Here is a 21,548-nt window from a genome sequence, read left to right as displayed (position 1 = left end):
CCTGTAGCTAGCCCAGCACAGGAAGCATTAAGTACGGCATTTAATTTAGACATGTAAAACTCCCTGATGCCACAAATGTAAGCCACACTCCATGTTTCCTTAACAAATATTTAATCATGTCATGCTGTTTAGGTGTATAGCCACTTCAAAGGATAACATCAGGTTGCTTACGTTGGGAAGCAGACCTAAAATAGCTCAATAAATCACCAAACACCTTTCTGAAATGTTCAACATTTTCTCAAAAGCGGTGTCTGCAAATATTTGATATAGTATTGTGTTTCTCGGGTCTGGTATCTCCTTAGGCCAGAACGCAGGGCAGCTAATTTGGAAGTAGCTTTTGAAACCTGAAATTCCAATGCATTATGGGAGGTTGTTGCACTGGTAACACTGGGCAACAGCTTTTTTCAAAAGTTCATTTTGCTTATTATAGACTGCTTGAAGATGAACACAAATATAATTTCAGACTACTTGTATCACAGTAGGAATTTGGAGAAACAAGAAATTAATTTTTATTGAATATAATGTATTTAATTGCATAACACTGCTGATGCTTTGCAATAGTTCAACTAAGCTAAAAATCTTTTGTTGATGATTTTTATTTGTACTCAGAGTCTGAGGCTTCTCACTTAAATACTCAACAATAATCAGCCAGCATTAATGGATTCCAGTTGCCCTAACACCATTTCTCCATGACCGCAATGTCCTGATGAAATCTTTCATCACTGACAGCACCAAGATTTGCATGGAAGAAGTTTAAATGGGAATGCAGAAAATGAATATTTAGTGACATGTTGCACTTCATGGTTTTGGCTGCATGAAGCATGTTGTCAACCAGCTGCATGTAGTTTAGTGCTCTGTAATTGCCAAGAAAATTTCCAGCAAGATGCTTCAAAGTCTTCCATGCGATTTTCTCTGGTCCCACTAGAAGTTCTTCAAATGACCTATTTAATTTTAAAATGCCGTCCTTAATCTTGGTATCAGGTATTCTGGGAAATATCTGTCTCAAATATCAAAATCCTTCATAGAAATCTATTGCCTTTCTAAACCCTGTCCTGCCTAACCATGCCAAAGCATGCCTGGACAAAATAGAAAATTTTTCAGCTTACTTTGTGGGTAACATTGTAGTTAGATTGAATTATGAATTGAAATAACAAATACAGGTGATTTTAAAAAAATGATGTGTGATAGGGAAATTTCATGGTGATTTTCATGATCAGCAGCTCAAAATCAATAAGATGCCACCAAAAGTATTCAGGAAGGAAAATTTTTGTTTTCTAGTATAATTAGTTTATTGTTACAGCAAACAGCTATTGTTTGGATTCCATTCCATATGTAAATACATCAGGGTGACAGGTGTTACAGCTAAAGAGAAAGTGCAGAGCAGCTCGATAAATAAAGTACAAGGCTCATGACAAGATAGAGTGACAGATCAAAAGTTCATCTTTATCATATAAGTGGTCCCTTTAAGAAGCCTATAATATCTAGGATAAGAGCTGAGACTTCTTGTACCTGTAGAAGTGTCGTAGTTTGGATAAGTTGCCAATTAGAGTCTGCTTTCTCAGGAAGACATGAAAGATCACATTGCACAATTTTGAAGGAGAGCAGGGGAGCTTCCTGACTTTCTGACCAATATTTGGCGATCAATGAACATCACAAATTTGATGACCTAGACGTTATCGCCTGTGGCAGTTTGCTGTGTTTCCTACAATACAACAGTGTCTTAATTTCAAAAGTGGTTCATTAACTGTCAAGAGTTTTTAAAGTCTCCAGGTCTATAGAAATGTAAGGCCAACTTTCCTCCTCTCTATATACTTGGATGATTTTCTTTTTACATTGGTGACATATGGGCAAGCAGCTTGTTATGAGTATTCATGAATTGGTGTTGGCCACTGGGTCACACCAAGGTGAAGCTGTACCAGAGCTGTGTCCTCTCCACACTCTCATACGGGTCAGAGTGCTGACGCATGACAAAGAGCCAACTTGCCAAGCTGTTGTCATTCCACATTATATTTCCTGGCCAAGAAAGATCTCCAAACCCACACTACTCGTTCAGTGTCACCAAGAGGACATGGCCACGATCATCATGAGGCAACGGTGGAAATGGATTGGACATGTGATGGGAAGAGAGGCCAACTCCATCATCAAGACAGCACTTCACCGGACCCCTGAAGGGCGGAGGAAACGCAGAAGACCAAAGACAACTTAAAGGCTGTACCTTGAAGACAGAAATGAGGACCCTGAACCACACCTGGGGCATCGTAGAGAAGATGGCCAAGGACAGACAGAGGTGGAGGACTTTCATTGTTGCCCTAAATGCCAGTGGCGCACTGGCAGATAAATAGATAGACTGGGTCCTCCTAAAGTGAGTATCTGTATTTTATCAGCTACTCACTTTACCATAAAGGGAAGACCTGACAAAGGATTTCTGAAGTACCTTAATTCAAAGAATAGTGTTATTAGTAAAAGGAGAGAGAGGAGTTGAGGAAAATATTCTGTCACCTTAAGAGTAGTGAGGTCTAGAGCTCACTGCCTGAAAGGATGATGAAGTCAAACACCCTCAAGTAAGCAGCACAAAAAGAGAGCAAAATAGTGAGATCGTACTCATCGCTTCATAGAGCATTCAGAAATCTGATGGTAGAGGGGATAAAGCTGGTCCTGAAATGTTGCATGTGTGTCTTCAAGCTCCTTACCTCCTCCCTGGTGGTAGTAATGAGAAGAGGGCATGTCCCGGATTTTGAGGGTCATTAATAAAGGATGCAGCTTTCTTGAAGCTGTCCTGGATGTGAAGAGGCTGTTCCTGTGATGGAGCTGGCTGAGTTTACAACCTTCTGCAGCTTGGTCCAGGTTGGCATTCATTCCATTGTGGGGGGGCGGGGGCGGGGTGCATTGCTGGGGAACTGTTGCCCCGTTGGAGGTGACTTCTTCTGGATAACGCATTGGACCTAGAACTCATGTGTCCATATGTCAGCAATGTAAATAAGTCCAGATACTACCACAAAACCAAACTAGGAGCTGCCAATAAAACATTAGCCAGAAAACTAATCTGCCCACCATCCTTCATTTCATCCAGTCAGTTACAGGTCCCTTTCTCACCCTCCCTCATCTCCCCTCTCACTTCTGATTCAGGGTTTTAGGCCAAAACATTGATTTGAAGCATCCTTTCCCCCATAGAAGTTGTGCAACTCACTAAGTTTTTCCAACAAATTGTTTTTCTCTTGCTCTGGATTCTAGAATCTGCAGTTTCTTCTATCTCCGAGAAAACAAACTGTCTGTTCATTATTGGATTGCAGTTTTTTTCTTATTTTAGTTTTTCAAAATACTTCATTGGCAACAAAATAATTTAAAACATCTCAGGGTGGTAAAACCTTCTGGATTTATACAAGTACTTGTATGCTTTAATTTATTAGATACTGATGTCACTCAGGCATATTAAATATAGCTTTTCCCTCCAGCTTTTCCGCTGTCACTTGCAATAACCAAGTGGTGTCCTTGACCTAGTTACAGAAGGGTTATTGTTTGTCCAAAAGGCTTTATAGAGACCTGATGGATCACATAATAAAAAATTGGCTCTATTTTAATCTGGCGTTAGAGCGGGTGAAGTTAAATGTAGTACAGACATAGCAGAGACCAGTCAATCCATGTGCTATGAAACCAGAGATTTAAGCAGCCATACAGTCATGACCCACTTTTGAAAGATTAGAAAAGAACCCCTTAAATTAACTAAGTTAAATTAATAAAAATACATTACTTATTAAAGTTTTATTTTTAAATTAAATAATATTTTAAATTCAGAAACTATGATGGCATATACTTTCTGTTAATTCTTTCAGAGTCCTTAAAAAGTAACTTATGCATTTCCAGTGACTATGCATGCACCTGTTTCTCTGAGTGATCCAGCAGCAGTATGCTCATGTGCCAAAGTAATGTGATATCGGCCAACCCAATGTCCCTGATGCCCAATTAATGTTGGATCGTCTAACAAACGGGCACAGTGACTTTGAAGGATTCTGATGTCTGGTTCATTTTGTTCACACACCACTGAACAGATGAGCACAACACCAATAAAATGCAGGGAGCTTAACACCAGCCAAATACAGGCCAAATGATCAAATCCCCGATCCCCCACCTAAGCATTTATTCAGTCCATTATCAGTGATGCTGTGACTGTTGTGAACAAAGTCACTGGAGAGACACTGAAGCTGGTGGATATAGAAGTCTTGATTCAGCAAAACGAGCAGCAGGCATCATACTCGAGACACTCGTGGAAGAAAAAGCCTGCCTGACACATTATTGCATGACATTTTTATATGCTAAAGATCAAAGTTAACCGCAGGATAAATATACGGTTAGAACATATCCACAATGCTTTCTTTGAATTACGTATACTTTTTCAAATACTTCCATCTTCACACCCACACTCCAGACTCCCAAAATGAATGTTAATCCGCACTGACTCTAGGATGCATTCATGCATATGCAGACATATCAGGTGAATGGATGTTGCCTGGTTTGCAATCAGCACCAGTCTGCAGCTCCAGAAAGACTATTGTTTTGGGCTGCATTTTAAACTTAATCTACAATCCGCATTCAAGTCCGAAAACTGGTTACTGTTTGAAATTAATATTTGTTGTATACCGTAACTCCAGAACACGGTAGCACATCTATAAAATGCAACCAGTTATTCTCCTAGACTACCTGAACAGCACTTCCCTGTAATCCCTGCTGATCAGGGGGTTTCAGGGAATAAGAACATGGGAACATTATGGACTGCCGTTTCCACTTCGCTCCACCGTATTTTGATCTGGAATACAAGATTCAAGTTTCAAGATTGCTTATTGCCATTCAGTACAGAAGTGTAAAGGAGAATGAAATGATTGTTACTCTGCATCTGATGCAGCATAAAAAAAGCACAATAGGTATAAATATAAAAGCAATCTTACAAAACAAAAAGTACGATTAACTGTAGAGTGTGACTACTGTCTATAGACTCACTAATCCCAGCATACTGGAGGAGGCCAACATGAACAGCAGCTCCACCATGATAAAGCAACACCATCTCCGATAGATAGGTCACGTCATTCGGACACCTAACTCGTGCCTCCCCAAACAGAACCTTTACTCTCAGTTGAAAGAAAGTCAGTGAGCCCCTGGTGGGCAAAGGAGACTCTTCAAAGACGACATCAAAATCAACCTGAAGAAATTCAACGTTAAGTCTAAAACCTGGGTGGACATTGCACTTGGAGGAAATCTGTTCAAGAGGAGTTGTGCTACATGAGAGCGACCTCCGCGCTGTGCCACAGAGAACAAGCGGTTATTGTGAACGGAGAGACTGAACAGCCAAAAGACCCAGCTGCTAACCACAGTCACCACTTACTCTTGCCCACACTGGCCCAGAACATGTGGATCCCTGACTGCCCTCTACAGCCAGCTGAGATCCCATCAATATACAACCCCTGAAGTCACAGGGCTTCCCAGCCTTTTTTATGCCATGTGCCCCTACCATTGACCAAGGGGTCCTTGGACCCCAGGTTGGGGACCCCTGACTTAAAGGATGACAAATAAACATTTCTCTAGAACAGGGGTTCCGATTCTGGAGTTGCATGGACCCCTTACTTAATGGTATTGGCTCATGCATAAAAAAGATTGGAAATCACCTGTTTAGGAGAACATCATACGTGATCTGAGTTATCATACTACTAGAAACCATTCCTTCAACAATACTGGGTTTAAGTTCTGAAACTTTCTGCACAGCAGTACTACTTTAAACCAGAAGTATGGAATCAATTCATAGAAAGTGACTCACCACTAATTTCTCAAGAGCAATCAAGAATAAATAGTATGTGAATGACAAAGTCCTCCATACAATCTGGCATTGATTCTGGAGAATCTGTATTTTACAGGTGCTGACCAGCCACTGATCTTGCCCCGTTCACTTGTTCCCCTCTCCACTGAACTTACCGTAGCCAAGTCAAAAATGCTTGTCTCTTCTGAAAGCATTTGTCGACTGGCAAAGCCAAGCCTCAACTTTCTTAACTGGTCAACGCCTTTCAAGGGCTTTGAACGTCAATGGCACGCAGAAGTATTTGAAAGTAATTAAAAGTGAAATAATACTTCACAAGGTATAAATTATTTTATTTAAAGTCAAGTAGAATCATTTTTCAAACTTATAAATTTTAAATCATTAAATAAAACACAAAACCTATTTTTAAGTAAATTATTTTTTTCTTTCTTAAAGCCTTTTGAGATCAGTTGGGTCATAGTTCCCACACCAGGTTTAATCTGGCATGGGTTTTGAACCAAATTCCCATTGTTTCCCAATGAGAGCCTGTTCCACCATTGGATGTTCTTCATTTACATGAGAATCTCAACAGTACAAGTATTTCTTCTGAGAAATGCTGGTAGGTCGGTCTATCTGCAGACCTTAATATACTGGCTCAAAATCATTCATGCTAGTTAACTGGTACAAAGTGCTCATTTACCATCTTGGAGTAAAGAAAATTCCAAGTAAAGGGCAAGAAAGTTGCATGAAATTTAAGCCCAATGCGTAAGGTGAGTTTAACTGGCAGCTGTTATCCTTGACTGTGTATTGCATTGGCAGGTCAAGCCAAATTTATACTCGACATTGTGCACAGTGACTGATCTATCTATTCCATGAGTCTCTGGATGTTTTATATGTTTCTGCTTTTCTAGTTTAATGCACTGATCTCTTCACAGACTTGCTTCAGGACGTCCCTGTTCTGGTACAATCACTCACGGACAGCGAGGCATCTCGTGACTACTGATGACAACTTTTCACCGCAGTGGTGCTGGAAAGAGTGAAGGAGAGACAGACAGAGAGAGAGAGACAGGGTGGGAGGGAGAGTAGGAGAGAGAGGGAGAGACAGAGGCACAAAAGCAGAGGTGCAGTTCTTGAGGGAAAGAGAGGCAGATAGAGGCATGGTCAGGGAGAAGTTCCATATTGCCTGGGTGACTGGTAAGGTGTGAGAGGAATAAAAGGGTAATGGCTACAAAAGAAGGTCAAATCTTTCAATGTAAATACAAGAGACTGGTGCTTGGGGTTCAAACAGAAAAATGAGTGGTGATCTCTTTGAAAGTATGAGATTCTTCGGGCATATTTATCCTTGCGGGGAAACAGAGAACCAGAGTGCATGATTTTGGAATAAGGAGAAATCAGAAATGAAGAGAAATTTCTTCTCTCAGGGGTGCTGAACCTTCTGGGTTCCATATCCCAGAGAGCCATGGAAGATTAATAAATCTGTATATTCTTGGATGAGATATTTCATTAGTAGCGTCGGGAAGGGTTATTGGGAAGGTAGAGTAGAAGCTCCCATGCGTTTATTGAATTGAGCACCTGGCTCAAGAGGACATATGCCCTTGTTCCTTCTGTTTTTACGTAGCAATTATCATTCACAGGGTGTTTAGTGTGGAAAACACCATTAATGATTAGAACATAGAACAATACAGCACAATAACACACCCTTTGGCCCACAAATATCTGTTCCATTAGTGATACAGTATAAATTAGAGTGAGTTCAAATTTCCTGTATTAGTTTTCTCTACATACTTTAGAGCTTAGAACATAAAGCACTGCCCTTCGACCTTTGACCAACAATGTCATGTCGCCCTGTTATGCTACTCTAAAATTAATCTAACTCTTCCCTGCTATGTAGCCATCCATTTTTCTATCCATATATTTTATAATATTGAGCATTTAAGCATAGAATTACCAATATATAGGAAATGCCTCTGATTTACATCAAATCCATCCTTTTCCACTTGGGCCATGATGGAAAAAAACTGAGGAACAATCAGGACTGTCTAGTTAACACAAAGTACACTGCAGATGCTGTGGTCAAATCAACAAGTACAAACAAGCTGGATGAACTCAGCAGGTCGGGCAGCATCCATTGAAAGGAGCAGTCAACGTTTCAGGCCGAGACGTTGACTACTCCTTTTAACGGATGCTGCCCGACCTGCTGAGTTCATCAGGACCGTCTAGTTGTAGCTTAAACCAGGAGGATTGAATTCAACTACCCTAAGGGAGAACAGGGAGTGAACAGAGATGCTCGTAAGAGATTTACATACAATTCAAACGGAGAACTTTAGCTATGGCCACACAGGTAGGCTGGGTCAGTTTTCTTTGGAGTAAAGAAGTTGAGGGGTGATTCCATTGAGGCAAATAATATAACAAAATAGAGGGAATAGGAAACACTTATTTCCATTGACAGACAGATAAATAGTCACAACAAAGATTTGAATGACTTGGAAGTATCGGAGAAGACACAGGAGAAGTGTCGGCACCTGGAAGTGCTTGGAGTTATGAAGCTCACCGCTCGAGAGGATTATGAAGGGATTTTGATGAGCACTAGTTGTTATGTAACTACAAGATTACGTCTGGAGAGTTGACAATCAGACAGAAAGGTTTAAATGGCCTCGTTCTGTGTCACATTTCAATGCTTCTGCAATTGACTGAACATTTGTCTGGTGTTCCTGCAGGTTCCCGAGGCTCTGAATCAAGTCCTTCCCATCTGTCTCCAGTGCAGCCTGCCACCACAACAGAAGAGATCTGGGTATTGCGAAAGCCATTTGCAGGTAGGCTTGGTGAAAGCAGCCCCTGGCAAATTTCATTCACAATGAGTTCTAACATCTTTGGAGTAACTCCTACGGACCCCTTTCTGACAAAAAAAGTATGTTTGACCACTTTCAAAGGGGTTCTTCAATCAGATACTGTGTCATCTATTATTATTCTTATAATTATTATTATTACTATTATTCTGGCTATTCCAATCTGCACTCGGATCATAGCCCTCCATACCCCTCCCATCTACGTACTATTACAAACTTCTCTTAATGTTGAAATTGAACCCGTATCCACCACTTCCGGTCATTTCACACACTCACCATCCTCTGAGTGAAGAAGTTCCCATTAAATATTTCACTTTTCACCTTTAACCCATGTCTTCTAGTTCTAGTCTCACCCAATCTCAGTGGAAAAAGTCTGCTTGCGCTGACCCTATCAATACACCTCATAATTTTATATCATTGGTTGATTATGTGCCATGTTGTATGATGTGGGCAAACATGGTCTTTAAATATCCATGACTGTACTTGCCTTTTTTTTTCTCCAGAAGTGGTTTGGCATATACCTCAATCAAACCTCCCCTCGTTCTCCTACACTATAGGAAATACTGTCCCAGTCTATTCAACCTTTCCCTATAACTCAGGTCTTCAAGTCCCAGCAACATCCTCGTAAATTTTCTCTGTACCCTTTCAAACTTATTGACTAGTGTACACTAGTGTGGTTCATATGTTTAATGATTATAAGGAGTAGGGCCTTGTGGGGACCAAATAGTTGAAAGAAAGTAGTTGTTCTTGAACAAATCTACGCTTATCCCCCCTGCCTACAGATAGTTTATACCCCTCTGTTCTTTGCCTGTTTATGTGTCTTTTGAAGTGCTTATGCTACCATATCATTGGCCTTTTCTCCAAGTTACCTGATTGTCTGGTTACTAGATTCAGCCTTGCTTTTCCAATTGTGTTATCTAATTGGTTTTTTCAATTCTGTTGTCTCATTGGCCAAAAGCTTCTAACTGAAAAAGCACTGGTTGTATTATTGCCCCCTTTTGACTTCTAGTTGTTGAAAACAAGGCTTTTTCTTCTGGTGAGCTTAATATTAAATCCCTTTATTATCTCATCATTAGATAGTAGGTAGTTTCTCATATATTGTAAACACCCAGGAAAAACAGCAGCTGTTGGCCTGTGCCTCCAGCTCCAGTCTGTGAGTAAGAACATGTTCAGAAATGTGTGACTAAAGTCTTTACATATCTCCGGCTCACGTTCACATTCCCTCTGCACGGATTTTAATATGTTAACGTTCACAAATACTAGTCTGCCGATTTATCAAAATTAGCATTCAGTTATAAATGCATGGGTAGAGATGTATTGTTTTAAATATAGCATGCTGTACATGAAACACACATTATTTTTATTTGGCAATACAGTGTAGAGTGTGGTGCAGAAGACAACAAACTGTGAAAATGCAAATATAAATAAATAGCAATAAATAATGAAGGCATGAGATAATGAGATTAAGAGTCCTTAAAGTGAGATCATTGGTTGTGGGAACATCTCAATGACGGGGCAAGTGAGTTAGTCCTTCCTATTCAAGAGCCAAATGGTTAAGAGGTAGTAACTGTTCTTGAGCCTGGTGGTGCAAATTCTCAGGCTCTTGTACCTTCTACTTGATGGCAGCAGTAAGAAGAGAGCATGTGCTTAATGGTTAGGAGGGCTTCAGTAGATTCCCGAGATTCACAGAATCACTAGATTATGGCCTGGTTCTGGGGGACTGTAAAACTGCAAATGCCACTCCACTCTTCAAGAAGGGAGGGAGGCTGAAGAAAGGAAATTATAGGCCAGTTAGCCTGACAGTGGTTGGGAAGATGTTGGATTGTTAAGAATGAGGTCTCAGGGTACTTGGAGACACATGATGAAAAAGGCCAAAGTCAGCATGGTTTCCTTAAGGGAAAATTTTGCCTGACAAATCTATTGGAATTCTTTGAGGAAATAACAAGTAGAATAGACAAAGGAGAATCAGTTGATTGTCTGATGCCTTTGACAAAATGCTGCACATGAGGCTGCTTAACAAGCTATGATCCCATGATATTACAGGAACGATACTAGGATGAATAGCAGAGTGGCCAATTGACAGGAGGCAAAGAGTGGGAATAAAGGGAGCCTTTTCTGGTTGGCTGCCAGTGACTAGTGGTGTTCCATGGTGGTTGGTATTGGGACCACTTCTTTTTATGATATATGTCAATGATTTGGATGATGGAATTGATGGCTTTATGGTCAAGTTTTCAGACGTTACGAAGAAAGGTGGAGAGGCAGATAGTGTTGAGGAGGCCGAGAGGCTGCAGATAGACTTAGTCAGATTAGGAAAATGGGCAAAGAAGTGGCAGATGGAATAAAATGTTGGGAGGTATACGGCCATGCACTGGTAGAAGGAATAAAGGCATGAACTATTTATTAAACAGGGAGAAAATTTAAAACTCTGAGGTGCAAAGTGACATGAAAGTCCTTGTGCAAGACTCCCTAGAGGATAACTTGCAGGTTGAGTTAATGGTGAGGAAGGCAAATGCAATGTTAGTATTTGCGTTGAGAGGACTAGAATATAAAAAATAAGGATGGAATGCTAAGGATCTACAAAGCAATGGTGAGGCCTCACTTGGAGAATTGTGAGAAGTTTTGGGCTCCTTATCTAAGAAAGGATGCACTGACATTGGAGCCGGTTAAGTGGAGGTTCACAAGAATAATTCTAGGAATGAAAGGGTTATTGTATGAGGAATGTTTGATGGCTCTGGGCTTGGACTCCTTGGAATTGCGTAGAATGAGGGGAGGTGTCATTGAAACCTATTGAATACTAAAAGGCCTAGATAAATTGGATGTGGAGAAGATGTTTCCTATAGAGGTAGAATCTAGGACCAGAGGGCATAGCTTCAGGATAGATGATGTCCATTTAAAATGGAGATGAGGAGGAGTTAGCCGGAGGGTGGTAAATCTGTGGAAATCATTGCCACAGGTGGCTGTGGAGGCCAAGTCATTGAGTGGATTTTAGGCAGAGTTTGATAAGTTCTTTTCTAGTCCGAATGTGAAAGGTTATGGGGAGAAGGCAGGAGAATGGGGTTGAGAGGGATAATAAACAGACATATACAAAATTATGAGGGGTAAATAAGGTAAATACAAGCATGCTTTTTCCCCTGATGTTGGGTGGGTCAACAAATATAGGTCACAGGTTAAGTGTGAAAGGTGAAAAGTTTAAGGGAAACATGAGGCAAAACTTCTTCACACAGAGGTTGCAAGAGGATGGAATCAGCTACCAGCACAAGTGGTGCATGCAAGCTCGATTTCAACATTTGAGAGAAGTTTGGATAGATACATGGATAGTAGGGGGATGGAGGGCTATAGTCCCAGTGAGGTCGAAGAGAGTAGGCAGTTTAAATGGTTTAGCATGGACTAAATAGGATAAATGTCCTGTTTCTGCACTATACCTTTCTAAGACTCTAAATCAGGCATGATAGAATGGCAGAGTAGAGCAGACTTGATGGGCCAAATGGCCAAATTCTGCTCCTATCTCTTATGGTCTTATGAACATGCAAGGAATGGTGGGATAGGGGTCATGTGCAAGCAAATGGGTGGAGCTTCATTTGGCGTCATGGTCAATGCAGACGTCATGGGCTGAAGGCTCTGGCCCAGTGCTGTGTCCTCTAAACTGATTAAATCCAGATTTTCTCAAGAAAATGATAATATTTTTTAAATAGTTCTCAGTCCTCTGATTAAAATAAGGTCTGTTCAAAGATGTAAACTGAAAAAGAAATTAATTTGATGAACTGAGTCTCAGTAAATATGCATGGCACTGACACTCTACATCTTTGAAATTGGGAGTGAATTATCCACATACAAGAAACCCATGAAATCTATCTGATAAAAGTCATGGTTATACAAAGATGTAGGACAGGTTCAACGTCTTAATTATGTGGATATGGTGTGAATATAACGGTTCCAGTCTCTGCACATTTTCGCTGCTTGTTAATTTTTTACGGAAAGCCATCCAGTGTTAGCTGTCGAGCTGAGGTCCGACAGGTTGAAGTTCCATTCTGTTGGGATATGGAAGCATCTTTTTCCACAGCAGGTTCGACACACCCCACTCAGCTGTCGTACTTTGCAACGTAAACAAATCCAGTCTTTGGGAACAGGGTGCTGAAGTCCATGGCTGTGTCTTCAGAATAGGGAGGCCAAATTCATTTGTATAAATGTGGGCAGCTGATTCTCCATGCAAACCCTCTGCAGGTCTCCGTTACCTTTGCCAACTTTTTTTTGGATAAATTCTTGCTGGAAGCCTCATATGACTTGCCTTCCTCCCACTACCCCAATCACATCACAGGAATATTGGTCACCTGATAGGTTCACGTGCGCTGTATTCCACCATCCCATGCCAATTAAAGGATGATCCAACCTTTAGTTACCCAATTGGCTGGATCTTGGCTGCTAAATCAAACAGACTTTTTCACCATCTGCCCAGTATTTTTATAACTACTAAATAAAATGTGTTCAAGAACTCGTTCAATTTAATTGGTACCTTTAGCATAGCAAGGCGCTTTACTGGAGCAATTATGCAAATTGGTGCTGGGACACAAAACAAAATACCAGTATAGTTAACTAGTGTGAGGTGTGTCCTAAAGGCAAAAATAGAGACAGCAAGATTTAGGGAATCCCTGAGCTAAGAGCCTTTGCAGGAGATGGTGGAGTGATCAAATTCAGGAATGATCAAGAGGCCAGAATTGGAGAAAAGCAGATTTCACAGAGGGTTTTATAGAGAGGGAAGACATTAGAGAAAGGAGAGTTGCTGGAGGGATCTGAAAATTAGAGTGAGAACTTTAAAATGGACGTGCCATTCAATGGGAGCGGAAGCAGGTGAGTAACCATGATAACTGAATTGGTTTTGTTGTGAGTTCGGATACAAGAAGCATATCGGTAATTGGTTACTAATAATGGTTTATTATTGTGATACAGTGAGAAGCTCTGGTTTGCATAGCATCTGGGCAGATCATTCCATACATGAGTGCATCAAGATTGTGCAAGCAGAACACAGAATATACTGTTACGGTTACAAACAAAGTGCAGTGCGGCTAAACAAATAAAGTTCTAGAACCATGGTGAGGTAGACTGAGAGACTCAGAGTTCATCTTTATCACATAAGAGATCCATTCAGTTGTTAAAGCAATGAGCTGGAAGCTGTCCTCAAGCCTGGTGGTACACGCTCTCGAGGTTTTGTGTCTGAAGGGAAAGAGAAGAAAACATGGCTAGGGTGGCTGGGGACTTGATTATGCTGGCTGCTTCCCCAAGGCAGCAGGACGTGTAGATAGAATTAATGGGGGGTGCTGTTTTTCATGATGGACTGGCTGTGTTCATAGCTCTCTGCAATTTCTCAAAAGTCCTGCAGAATAAAACCAGGTGGGGGGTGGCTGGGGGCTATCTGGAAATGTATTGGAACTTTGTTAAGGAAGGCCACTTGTGAGCAGGGCCAGGGATTCACTCACAGGTGGTATGGATATCTTCAAGGAAAATGGGGAGAAAAGCATATTTTAATATGTTTTGAATCTGCACACTAATGTTACTTTCACCAGTTCTATTCCTAAATTTAATCTTCAATTCTAGGTAACTCCAGAAGAATCCAGGAGTGTTAGTAACTTTATGCATTATAAGTGAAGGCACAACTCAGCACCACCCTCAACGGGTACTAAACATTCATCTCAAATCCATTTGGATTAAAGTTATGTATACATGTCACCCTCAAAATAAAATTCAGTTCAATTATAATCTACCTTCAGTATGTGGACGTTGCTGGTGAGATCAGCTTTATTACCAATTTTAATTATGATTAACTAACTGCCAGCCGGCGGTGTAGTGGCACCAGCACCAGACCTCAGGGCGAGTGGTCCTGGGTTCGAATCCGGCTGGCTCCCTGCATGCTTTCCATCCGTGCTGGGTTGAGCATTGAGCTAACAACTCGGCCTCGCAAATGACAGATAAGAAGTCCTAAAGAGGTGGCAAGGTTGCTGTCCGTTGCCCCACAAGGCACGGAGAGGAATTCCAAACACTAACTGTACTTCATGTTACTGGGAATGGGAGTCATGTGAGGATGAGAGGTTTCTACCAATCAAGGGCATTAGTGAACAACAATCCAATTTAATGGCCTCTTTTATAATTACTGGAGTTTCCATTTTTGCAGATTACTTTGCTTAATAAAAATTAGATTTCAATATTACTTGCACTCTAATTAGATTAGGATTTGGAGGAAGTCTTTGGGTTGACCAGTATGGTAAAATGATGTGCTGTATCGAAGATTCAATGCCCTGCTCCCTTGTCCATATTACAATACATTCTTAATTGGTTTTCTGCTTGCAGCAGTAAATCAGGCACACTTTGAATAAGTCAACGTTGATGGAGAGATTAGTTCTGCCTGTTGATCTGTGATAATGTTGGATATATGGCACAGGAATTGTCCATTTATATTCCACTCAAGCCATCTTCTGTCTTTCCTTCCCTACAGACTCATATCATATAAGATGGGGATATTAAACCTGATTCTGATTCCAAAATCTATCATTGCAGTCCGCTATTCCCTTATCCTCTGTTCCCTTGTTCAACCTTCCTTTAAATATGCTGTTATAATATACAATTCTCCTCAATCACTCTGTGTGGGAGTAAGTTGCAAATTCTCACTGCTTTTTGTTTAAAGGCATTTTTCTGAATTCCCTGTTGGATTCCTTAGAGACTATCTTGGTAGCCTAAGTAATGCTCTTTCCCATAAGTAGAAACATGCTCCCTCGATCCACCCTAATCGTATGTGTTATCGTTTTAAAGGCTTCTCCTAGGTTATCCCCTCAACTTTCTTTTCTCAGGAGAAAAGAAACCCTGTCTGCTCATATAATGTGTGAGTTCCTGGTTGTACAAGATTCAGTCATTCACATGTCGGTACCCACTGCCATAGTGATGCCAAGTCAACTCACTCTCTGTTATCGCTCAATATTGCTGCTTTCTCTTCCTTCGCTTTTGCTGTCAAACTTTCAGACCAGACAAGTCAGGTGATCTGGAGACTGTGTCTGCATGCCTTGTGTTATAAAATGTCTCCAGACCATTTCTCCGGTTTGTGAAAAGTTTCAGCAAGTGTATCGTGGGGACACGGGGAGTTTACTGTTGTCAATTGCATCTAAGGTACAGTGTGGAGGCAAGAGCTGAAAAATCACAGCTTTCCACTGGGATGCAAACAGGGATTAAACGATGAAACAGGGTAGGAATACACTGATTGTTTTCACACTGCCGGAAACTTTTCCTACGGCTTAAAGGACCATATTCTCAGCTCTGAGGCAGAGGTCATGGGTTCAAGACCTATGATAAAAACCTGAACACACAAATCTAGGCAGACACATCAGTGCAGGAATAATTTAGCTCTGCCTCTCAGATTTTTGATCAAGGTTCTATCTGCCTTCTTTGCAGAATGTTATTTTGAGGTTTTAAGATTGAGTTTTTTGTCCTGATCAAGAGTGGCAATTTGTGTAATGTTACTACAGAGGCAGCAACCAGGGTTCGATCCCACCACTGTCTGTACGGAGAGAGTGAGTTCTCCCCGTGACCACGTAGGTTTCCTCTGGGCGCTCCAGTTTCCTCTCACATTCCAAACATGTATGGTTAGGGTTAGTAAATTATAGGCATGCCATGTTGGCACCAACAGTGTAGTAACACTTGTGGGCCGCCCAGCACAATTGATTTGATGCAAATGCTACATTCAATGTATGTTTCAATGTTTTGATGTACATATGACAAATAAAGCTAATCTTTACCCGTTATCTTTAGTCATTGCAAAATTGGTCTGAGCATTTCCATCCGCAATTAAAGTTGGCACAACTGAGGTTTCCCTGGTGTCAGTCATGCATCTGATGATGAAATGTCACAATAGCACGCTTCCTCCCTCACCACCATAAGCCAAATCCTTTGCTCTCACATTGCTCTGAGATCTCAATGAAATGCTAATGAAAGGGTACCGATCAATAGGCATCCATCAGACTCAGTTTTCAGTGCTTAGGATATTTGAAATCTCATCAGTGATTGTTCAACCACTAATGGCAGCTTTTGTATATCGAAGTCACAGGCTGTGATGTTTGCCTCATGGATAATCCTAAAACTGGCTGTGATCTGAGAAAACTCTTGATGTATGGCCATTTGGGTCTTCCACAGTCGTGTGGAAGGCGAACACAATTGTCGTTTCTCCTCTCCTCCATGCAGCTGTCCAGCAGTTGCCATGGAACGGCTCCGATAAGGTTTCATTCCCACCCCAGGGACCACCATATCAAAGGTGTAGGAGCTCACACACACAGGGATTGCACAGGTCCCATTTTAGTGCATGACTCCAGGTGTAAGCTACCAATTATGTTTGGCTGTTTTAGGCAGGGATTACATTGGGCAATAAATCAAAGTTAAAGCCAGAATCAAAGTTGAGTTAATTGTCATTTGCAGAAGTACATGTATGTGCAGGAGCAATGCGAATCTTTCTTGCAGCAGCATCATGGGCATAGAGCACTGTGTAGAACACGTGGGTCTTGCACCAATGGAAGGGGAAATCTAGTTTCTACACTCAAGGTTTCTTTCTTCGATACGTTTTTGATAAATGTATTCAGCTTGACAACTGCGTGAATTCTGTTTGCAGGTGGAGACCGCAGCAATGCAGGAAGTACAGGAAGTGTGGCCAGTGCTCGAAGTTCTGGGAGTGGACAAAGTGCCGGCACCACCGCTGGAGCCTCGGCTTCTGATGGGAATAAGGTACTGCGCAAAATGCACCAGTACCGTTGCCTTAGCTGGCACGGCAAGGAGGATCAAGCCACGAGTTAAAACGGCTGGGTGGCAGTGTGAAATATGAGGAGGATGTTAGGAGAATGCAGGGTGAGTTGGACAGGTTGGGTGAGTGGGCAGATGCATGGCAGATGCAGTTTAATGTGGATATATGTGAGGTTATCCATTTTGGTGGCAAGAACAGGAAGGCAGATTACTGTCTGAATGGTGTCAAGTTAGGAGAAGGGGAAGTACAATGAGATCTAGGTGTCCTTGTACATCAGTCACTGAAAGTAAGCATGCAGGTACAGCAGGCAGTGAAGAAAGCTAATTGCATGTTGGCCTTCATAACAAGGGGAGTTGAGTATAGGAGCAAAGAGGTCCTTCTGCAGTTGTACAGGGCCCTGGTGAGACCACACCTGGAGTATTGTGCTCAGTTTTGGTCTCCAAATTTGAGGAAGGACATTCTTGCTATTGAGGGAGTGCAGTGTAGGTTCACGAGGTTGATTCCTGGGATGGCGGGACTGTCATATGTTGAAAGATTGGAGCAAATGGGCTTGTATACACTGGAATTTAGAAGGATGAGAGGGGATCTGATTGAAACATATAAGATTATTAGGGGATTGTACACGCTAGAGGCAGGAAACATGTTCCCGATGTTGGGGGAGTCCAGAACCAGAGGCCACAGTTTAAGAATAAGGGGTAGGCCATTTAGAACGGAGTTCAGGAAATACTTTTTCACCCAGAGAGTTGTGGATCTATGGAATGCTCTGCCTCAGAAGGCAGTGGAGGCCAATTCTCTGGATGCTTTCAAGAAAGAGTTAGATAGAGCTCTTAAACATAGTGGAGTCAAGGGATATGGGGAGAAGGCAGGAACAGGGTACTGATTGTGGATGATCAGCCATGATCACATTGATTGGCAGTGCTGGCTGGAAGGGCTGAATGGCCTACTCCTGCACCTATTGTCTTATTGTCTATTGGCTTTTCATGTTCCTTTATCTCAGAATGTAATGCATGGGTCAGGTAGCCAGGCTGTACATAAGATGGCCACTGAAGTTCTTGGAAATGTATTGCAGCACCTTTAGGAATGAGGAGGATGGAAAACCCTTCAAACAATATGAAGGAAGATTCTCTCTCTCCCCCCTCTTTTTCTCTCCTAATTTGTTGCACTGTTTTGATTGCAATTAGCCGCTAACACCCATCCTGAACAGATGATTGTGTTGAGATCACCCAACTTTTACTTGGCAAATCCTTATAGTGGCACAGCTGGGATAAGGAGATTCAGAAATGTGGGAGTTGAGGAACACAAAATAGTAGGGGGAAAAAACTGAGCACTCAACAGCACAGAAAGAGAATTTCATCCAGAGGATGAAATACACTCTGGCACTCTCACACTCAGTGGACAAGTATCTGAACTTGATGGATAATAGTCTGTCATTAAATACGTTGATATTCTGTCATCTGTACAATTCCTTAACGTTTTCAAGACATTGATTATAGACTCATTAGACATGGGATTCTTGCTTGCTGCAAATAATCAATTGAATCTTCTGATTTATGATGCAACAAGATCGTGCCTGCAATACACATTCTGATTTCACAAAAACCTCAATCCATCTTTAAGCTCCCCCAGCATCAAAAAAAGGAACAATTATGGTTTTATGGCCTTAAATGCTTGATAATTTCCACATATAAAAATCAAGTAATGTTTTTCCTAGTCCCATCACCGTGCACCCAGTCCATAGTTCTCCGTACCCCACAGAGTCATAGACCAAACAGGAATACACAGGTTATTTGTAGGCTAGAGTAATTATACAGTTTGTATCCTCACACTCAGTTATTGACAACTGTGACTGACAGGTTTCCTTTCATGCTGTTTGTATTTTCGCACTCAGTTATTGACAACTGTCTCTGACAGTTTTTATCTAGAATTTATACATTTATACATTATCCACATTTTAGTGTGATTAAACTCTGCAAAATGCTTACTGTTAATGAAAGTATTGATTATTTGACGTATTTTTATAATGACTTAATCACTCCCTGCAGACAAAGTTGAAATGTACATAATGGTAGGAAAATACGAGGAAATCTGCAGATGCTGGAAATTCAAGCAACACACACAAAATGCTGGTGGAACGCAGGAAGCCAGGCAGCATCTATAGGGAGAAGAGCTGTCGACGTTTTGGGCCGAGACCCTTCGTCAGGGCTAACTGAAAGGAAAGATAGAAAGAGATTTGAAAGTAGGAGGGGGAGGGGAAAATGCAAAATGATAGGAGAAGACCGGAGGGGGTGGGGTGAAGCTGAGAGCCAGAAAGATGATTGACAAGGTGATTGGCAAGGCAAATGGTAAGAATATGCATTGTGAAATTCAGTTCTTAAAATAAGCAGGTCCCCCTGTAAGATTACCATTCTTATCCCACTCAGCAATCCTGTTTCAGTTGCTCACTGAATGGGTAATCATGAAGCAGCTGCCCTAATCAAAGTAGTGATGCAAAATGTTCAGTTTGGGAGCCATCTCTCAAACATTATGAGCCTGATAATTTGGGTCACCTCAAAGCAAGTAAATGCCCTAAATAGAGGGAAACTGGGCCTAAATTACAATAGTACAGTGGCTATGTTACAGGACAGGTTGAAATGAAAGTTCAAACCAATTATTGACCATGAGGTCATAGGATACGGGAAGTATCACACACAAAATGCTGGAGGAACTCAGCAGGCCAGGCAGCATCTATGGACATGAATAAACAGTTGATCTTTCAGGCCAAGACCCTTCTTCAGGACTTGAGAAGGAAGGGGGAAGAGGGAAGACGTCAGAATAAGAAGGTGGGGGGAGGGGAAGGAGTCTAGTTGGAAGGTGATGGGTGAAGTCAGGTGGGTGGGAAAGGTCAAGGGCTGGAGAAGAAAGAATCTGATAGGAGACAGGAGTTGACCCATTGGAGAAAGAGAAGGAGTAGAGGACCCTGGGGAAGTCATAGGCAGGTGAGAAGGGGAAAGGTCAGAGTGGGGAATAGACGAAGGGGGGTATTTTTTTTACCAGGAGAAATTGATATTAATGCCATCGGGTTAGAACCTACCATAAGGTGTTGCTCCTCCACCCTGAGCATGGACTCATCTTTGCACAACATGTCAGAACGGGAATGGGAATTGGAATTGAAATGTTTGGTCACCAGAAATTCCCATTTGTGGTGGATGGAGCAGAGGTGCTCAAGGATATGAGAGGTGGAATAGGCTGTTCAGCACATTGAGTCTGCTGAACCGTTCATTCAGTGAATTCTCCACATTCATCACCCTCCATCTGAAGAAATTCCTCCTCATCTCCATTTTAAAGTGATGTCCTCCTTTATTCTTGTTCTCTGTCCTACTAATGGAAACAACTATAGCAACTTACAAAACATGCAATTATTTTATTTTAAGTTTTAGACAAATGCTGATCTCTCTAAAAATTAGATCATAGGTAGCAAACATCATTCCCCTCCACAGGTGCTGCCTGACTTCCTCCAGCAATGAGTTGCTCAAGATTTAAATGCCAATCTCTCTAAACCATATGTGTCAAACACAAGGCCCGCGGGCTATATCCGGCCCGGCGTACAATTATATCCGGCCCGCGAGATCATTTTAGATAGGTAGATCTACTATTTTAATTATTAATGGCCCGGCGATATGAAGCGCTGATAACACACAAACTACAGATCCCATAATGCAGCGCAACAGCTGCCGATAGGCTACCCGGGAACATACCCGCGTCAAGCATCTGTTGCTGTATACAACGCTATTCTGAAGTCAAAGCTAACCCCTAACAATGGCGAAGAGAAAAGAGAAAAGTTGATTCTGAAAAAAGAGTCTTTCAAAACCGATGGGTTGCGGCTCGAACCTTGTGCATGTTTGGTAGCACATATCTGTGTGAGAAGCTTTTCTCAGTGATGAAGATTAACAAAACATCACACAGGAGTCATCTCACTGATGAACACCTGCAGTCCATCCTGAGAATCTCCACAGAAGGGTCTTACACAGAACCTTACACCAAACCTAAACGAACTTATTGCCAAGAAAAGATGCCAAGCATCCAGCTCTGACAAAACAGCATAAGAGCAAAGAAAACTGAGTGTTTTGATTTGTTGGTGTTTTAACTTTTGCTGAAAAGCACAAATTTTATTTATATT

At 41.5% G+C, this 21,548-nt stretch overlaps 1 protein-coding gene across 4 annotated transcripts in view; it reads left to right on the top strand.

Annotated features, from left to right (window-relative positions):
- caskin1 (CASK interacting protein 1) overlaps window positions 1-21,548 on the top strand; it is a 696,764-nt gene that overhangs the window by 617,965 nt on the left and 57,251 nt on the right. For all 4 annotated transcript variants that reach the window (XM_073060226.1, XM_073060225.1, XM_073060224.1 and 1 more), the window contains 2 exons: window positions 8,497-8,592; window positions 17,264-17,376. In XM_073060226.1, the coding sequence (XP_072916327.1) occupies window positions 8,497-8,592; window positions 17,264-17,376 (209 nt within the window). The remainder of the gene's footprint in view (window positions 1-8,496; window positions 8,593-17,263; window positions 17,377-21,548) is intronic.

The sequence above is a fragment of the Hemitrygon akajei genome, chromosome 11 (assembly GCF_048418815.1).
Source record: "Hemitrygon akajei chromosome 11, sHemAka1.3, whole genome shotgun sequence".
NCBI classification, from domain to species: domain Eukaryota; kingdom Metazoa; phylum Chordata; class Chondrichthyes; order Myliobatiformes; family Dasyatidae; genus Hemitrygon; species Hemitrygon akajei.
The sequence above is the reverse complement of the archived record's forward strand: the minus strand, read 5'-3'. Positions and strand labels throughout refer to the sequence as shown.